At 54.6% G+C, this 6,000-nt stretch overlaps 1 protein-coding gene across 3 annotated transcripts in view; it reads left to right on the top strand.

Moving 5' to 3' along the window:
• The first annotated feature begins 513 nt into the window (after nucleotides 1-513).
• The window catches only part of SHISA9 (shisa family member 9), a 308,294-nt gene continuing 302,807 nt past the window's right edge, over nucleotides 514-6,000 (top strand). For all 3 annotated transcript variants that reach the window (XM_066274824.1, XM_066274823.1, XM_066274822.1), the window contains exon 1: nucleotides 514-1,374. In XM_066274824.1, coding sequence (XP_066130921.1) covers nucleotides 689-1,374 — 686 coding nt within the window. In that variant the 5' untranslated portion in view covers nucleotides 514-688. The remainder of the gene's footprint in view (nucleotides 1,375-6,000) is intronic.

Below are 6,000 nucleotides of genomic sequence, written 5' to 3'. Positions count from 1 at the left end.
AGCCTCAGCTTCTTTGCCTGCACCTCAAAGAAAGCAACCGGCGGAGCGGCCTCTGCGCGGTGAACAGGTCTGAACCGCGCCTCCAGCCCAGAGAGGGCGCGGGAGGTCCCGTCGCGGTCCTCCACCTGCCGGGAAATCCGAGCTGTTCCTTCCGCGGTTGCGAAGCTCTCTCCTCCCCACCCGCCAGCCGGGCTCCATTCTGCACGCCCCCCAACTCGCTCCCGCGCGCCCGCCCCTGTCACCTCTCCCGCGCGCCCGCCCCTGTCACCTCTCCCGCGCCCCCGCCCCTCTCCAGCTCGCGCCCGCCCCCCCACCCCGCACCTCCTCTGCCCGCCCTCCTCCCCCTCCTCCTTCTCTTCTGCCCTCCCTTCATTCCACAAGTGTCGCTTAGCTCTCTCCAGCGCACTTGGCGTGAGAGGGATCCTGCGAGCCGGCGAGGGGCGGCCAGTCCGAGCCGGCGATCGAGGGGAGGCGCCGACTGATCGACTCTCCCCTGCTCCCCGGCCCCCGCCTTGCCCTGTAGCCAGCCGGACCTGCACCCCGCGCTTGCCCCCGCTCGTCCTCCCCCCGCCCAGCCCCGCGCGCTCCTCCCCGGCCAGCCCCTCGGCGCTCGGCGCGCTGGAGGCGAACGCGGGCTGAGCCGAGCGCCGTGGCCGCCGACCACCGAGCGCCCCGTGCCGCTCCCTGCATGTGCGGCCCGCGGCGGCTCGCAGCCTCCGGCAGCAGCCTCGGCAGCTTCGGCCGCGCTTCGAGAGGCGGCTGCAGCGGCTCCAGCGGCGGCCGAGCGGCCGAGCCCGGGCTGGGAGACACGATGCGCCGCGTCCTCCGGCTGCTCCTCGGCTGCTTCCTTACCGAGCTGTGCGCCCGCGTGTGCCGGGCGCAGGAGCGAGCGGGGCACGGGCAGCTGGCGCAGCTGGGCGGTGTGTTGGTGCTGACCGGGGGCAACCGCTCCGGGGCCGCCTCCGGAGAGGTCGGCGAGGGCGCTGGGGTGTCGGACGCGCCCCCGACCCGGGCGCCGACGCCGGACTTCTGCCGGGGCTACTTCGATGTCATGGGCCAGTGGGACCCGCCGTTCAACTGCAGCTCGGGCGACTTCATCTTCTGCTGCGGGACTTGTGGCTTCCGGTTCTGCTGCACGTTTAAGAAGCGGCGACTGAACCAGAGCACCTGCACCAACTACGACACTCCTCTCTGGCTCAACACCGGCAAGCCCCCTGCGCGCAAGGACGACCCCCTGCACGACCCCACCAAGGACAAGACCAACCTGATCGTTTACATCATCTGTGGGGTGGTGGCCGTCATGGTGCTCGTGGGCATCTTCACCAAGCTGGGACTGGAGAAGGCGCACCGGTCCCAAAGGGAGCACATGTCCAGGTGGGCTGCCTCCCCCCTTGCCCCCTCCTTCAGGCGCTGCTCTCCCTTCTCTCCCTTCTCCACCATCCCCAGGCAATGGCGTCCCCCCACCCCAGTCTATATGCTAGGGCATGTCACCGGGAAGCCAACTTCGGGTCTGAGAGGGGGTACTGGGCTGCGCACAGGTGTGGATGTGAGCGTGTGTGTCTGTGTGTGTGGTGGGGGGTCTTCCCCTTCCCTCGCCCTCCTGCAGTTCCCCCTCCCAGCGCCGGAGATTGAAGCGGACTTGAGGCGCACAGCTGGAAGCCCGTGGCTCCGAAGTCTTGGGTTTTGGGGGGAGGGTCCACCTCTCGGATTCCAGATACTTAGCCTTTAGGAAAACAGGGGCCGGCGGTCGAGCCAGAATGGGAAGGGGTGTGTGTGAGTGTGAGCCCGAGCGCGCGTGTGTGATGGAAGGAGGGAGTGAAAAGAGTGTGTGCCGCCTGCAACTCGTACGGCTCGAGGAAAGGAGGCGAGGGAGGTGGAGAGGCAGGGGAGGGCGAGAACAAAAGCCTTGTTTGGAGCGGCCGCCTCGCTTTCCCTGAGCTGCCAGGTCCTTGGAATCGGGAACTCGGCTGCTTTTCTCTCCCCCCGCCCTTCCTCCCCCCAACTTCCTGGCTCCGATCCCCGGTCGCCACCTTTCACTGAGCCCCCTTGCCGGAGCTGGCGTGGATTTCACAGGTCTGCGCCCTCGCCCCGCGCAGTCCCCGTCCCCTCTCCCCACTCCCTGATTCGTCAACTTTCCCGTCTGCCTCATTCATTATGCAAGTCCCAGCACGAGGAATCGCAGCAGATGGAAGAAGGCATTTGGGGATTAATGGAGCTATTTGCCTTTTGCTTGTTTTTAAAGTGTCTAAATTGATTCGCACGACCCAATAACTTTTGAGGTGAGGACGCAGCGGCGGGGCCGCAGCCCCATACCCAGGAGAGGCCGGGGATTGGAGTGAGGTCCAGGGTCGATGGGGTTGGAGAGCGACCCGCGGCCTGTGAACTGCTGGGTGGCTGGGGCACACACTCTAGCCTCTTTTCGAGTACGGGTAAAGGAGTTGCCATGTGTCCCCCTACACACACACACACACACACACACACCACACCTCCTCCGGGGGCCCGTGCGCGCGCGTGTGTATGCACGCGCTCCGGGAGCCTGCCTAAAAAATCTGAACAAAGAGCCCCAGCAAAAATAGGCAAAGGAACATCACCACCTCACTAGTAATTATTTTCTATTTATACGCAGAGTATCCGGCGACTTTTTTCTTCCAGCGGGGCGGGCTTGGGGTGGAGGGAGAGATGAGGAAGTTCTTCTTGGTTTGGGTCAGCAGGGAGGTTGGACGGATGGCTAGTTCTCGAGGCACAGAAGTGAGCTCCCAGGGGATACTGACCATTCTCAACGAGTCAAGCGCTGGCCCCGCCCACCTCCTGTAACCTCCACGGCGCCGGGTCACCAACCGCACTGGCCTGGTGGTTTCACTTCCCCGCAGTGGCCGCCGCCGTTATGGATTCCCGGGGTCTGTGTTTTAAGGTGAGGGTGAGATACAGAAGCAGGACTGCGGCAGCGGTGTCGCCAAGGTAGAGAGAGATTCTTCCAGGGATATGTAGGATGCCTGCAGATTCGGCTTAATTCCTCTGCCGAAATCTTCACCCAGGACTTTCCTCGCAAACCAACGCTGAAAGGAGCCCTCCCCGTGTTGGGGGGTTGGGGGAGATAGAAGGGTTGGTGGAGAGGGAGCAGGGAGGCGGAAAAGTGGGAGAAGAGCTGACTTTGGGCACCTATGGGAGAAAGTGATGCTAGCTAGCTTCAGGTCCTCTTTGATCCTGGTTTTCCTGTTGCTAGCGCACTCCACCAGGTAATTCAGGGCCCAGCAGGGACTCAACTTCCTTGTCCTGCCCCCTTGCAGCTCTTTTAGGGAGAAAAAGAATCACTCCAGCTCAACGGGATGCTGCCACGTTCTTTGCTGGTACCAGGAAAGGTCTGCTGGGAGGTGGAATCCAGGGGTACCCACTACTCTGTGACACCCTAAACACAGGCTGGCCTTGTGTACATTTCGGGAATTCCAGAATGCAGTGCAAGTGCATATATATATCTGAAGAAAAAAAAGAGTTGATTTTTTTTTTTTTTCTGGCAGCTTCGGAGGCATGGTCTTCAATTCTGGCTATTGTTTCAGATCACTTGAAATGCTACTAAAAAAATAAAAAAGAAAAATCTCTACCCTGGGATTCACCCTATTTGAATCAAAATCGTTAGGGGAGGGCCTTAGTGAGCTTGTACATTTGTAGAGCTCTTCAGTTTTACAGTGTTCAGCCAATTGCTGCCGAGGAAAAGGAAGTAACATTTGCTCAGCAGAGTTCTGGGTGTCAGGCACTGCACCAGGGTGTGTGTGTGTGTGTGTGTGTGTGTGTGTGGTGTGTGTAAGTAAACATTCTCTCCTTTAGTTCTCACAACTATCCTAGGAGACAAGTACTATTTTAATTACCACTTGTAAGGTTGGGTGGCTTGCCCAAGGTCATACAGAAGATTGTGCAATTACTAGTCCCCTGGTTTCCACTGTGTCCGGGACAGATGTTTTCAGATGAAATGAGCACCAGAGTTTGGGGAAGCTTCGTAAAGTACACAGTCTTGAGTTCTATCCAGAGAGATTCTGAATCAGAGAGGTCTGGGATGGGCCCCCCAAACCTGCATGTAACAACTTCTCTGAATGGCTGCTCAAAACAGGTCCACACTTTGAGAAAGATTGTTCTTGGTTTTGGGAATATTTGATAGGGCTGGGGGATAGATGACTCAATCCAAGGTGGCTCTTATTTGCACTCTGTTGCTTGTTTTCTGCATGTACATCACTTTGATATGTATTTCTGTGGTGTAGGGGCTGCCCCAAGTCCCCTCCAAATTCACCTTGGGCTGCTTATGCAGGGAACAATTCTTAGTCCTAGCCACAGCAATGGCCTCAGCGGGTTGTAGGGGCTCAGGGATGCTTGGGTGGGGCCGATACCCCAAGTTTGACATCAGAGAGGATATCAGGTGGCTTCCAGGTGAAATTAATGTGCTGGTCACAGCATCTGAATTTGTTTGGTCTCGGGCTGTGAGGGTCCCTGAGATGAGGGGTTTATTCTCATCTCATCTGAAAGTGCCACCTCATCAAAGACTTCTAACATGTTGTTGCTCCCACATCACAAACTGCTCCTGGTGACAAGTGCACTTGTGTTTGCCCAAAAGATGCCTCTGTGATGTCAGTTTTCAGGCTCAGAGTCCTGGGCACATCGCCTGCTTCCTTCCAGGCTGATTAGGACTGAAAGGAGGGAAAAAGCAGTAATCTCAAGAGGGGGGCCTTGCACTTGATGTTGTAAGAACTGTACAGATGCTCATTCAGCAGCTGCAGCAGCAGCTACATTCAACCACTGTTTATTGGGGAAAGGAACTGCATGTGGCCAGCTATGGTTACCAAACTAGGCAGATGTGGTTTATTTGGTCTGCAAGGTATTTCTATTTAGGCATTCTTATTTTTACTTTAAGTTTTTCTTAATCTTTCCCTTGTGAAACATTTTAAGCCTACAAAAACTTGAAAGAATGATCAAAACGAAGTTCAGTAGATCCCTTATCCAGACCAGGGTTTCTCACTCTGAGCACAGTTGACATTTGGGGCTGGATAATTCTCTGTTGTGGGGCCTGTTCTCTGCACTGCAGGATGTTTGCCAGCATCTTGGCCTCTACCCACTAGATGCCAGTAGCACCCACCCCACAACCCAGTCATGACAATAAAAAATGTCCTGAGACATAGCCAAATGTCGGCTTGGGGCAGAATCACCCCCAGCTGAGAATTACTAATTTAGAATGAACAGTTATTAGTATTTTGTCATATTTGCTTTATTGCTATCTCTCTCTCCCCCAAATATTCCTTTCTTTTTTCCCCTCTCTCTGTCCCTTATCATTTTTCTTTGTTTTATGGCCAAAACATTTGAAAATAAGTGCAGACATGACACTGTGTCCCTAAATACTTCAGCATGGATCTCTTAACAAAGACATTCTCCCACATAACACAATTCCAGCATCACACTCAAGAAAAACAACAAAATTCTATAATATCATCAAATACCCAATCATATTAAAAATTTCCCAGTCACAGCAAAAAGAATAAAAGATATCTATATCTATATCATCTATATCTATATCTATATCTATATCTATATCTATATCTATATCTATATCTATATCTATATCTATATATCTTTTAGAGATTGGTATTTCAAATCGGGATCCAGTCAAAGCTCATTGTATTTGGCTGTGAAATCTCTTTAGTCTCTATTATATTGGGTGTTTTAAAACCAACTGAGAACTAATTGCCAATGTTTCAGACCTAGGAGATTTCCCACAGAAATCCAGATTTCTGATCTCTCTTGAGAAATTGGTAGATCTGGCAACACTAGACGTGTGTTTTTGTGTGGCAACGAGTGGTGGCGGCTGAGTGGTGCCCCACTTAAAAAGCTCTCAGATTCACCTCAGTGGCCACCTTGACTTAATTCACTTAGTGATGTGACCTGCATTCCCTGGAGAGGCAGTCAAGCTGATCTTAACAGCACAGGCTCAAGTCAGATGTCCTCTCATTCAATCCCAGCTTG

Source organism: Saccopteryx bilineata, chromosome 4 (assembly GCF_036850765.1).
Source record: "Saccopteryx bilineata isolate mSacBil1 chromosome 4, mSacBil1_pri_phased_curated, whole genome shotgun sequence".
Lineage (NCBI taxonomy): Eukaryota > Metazoa > Chordata > Mammalia > Chiroptera > Emballonuridae > Saccopteryx > Saccopteryx bilineata.
This window is presented reverse-complemented; position numbering and strand designations above follow the sequence as displayed.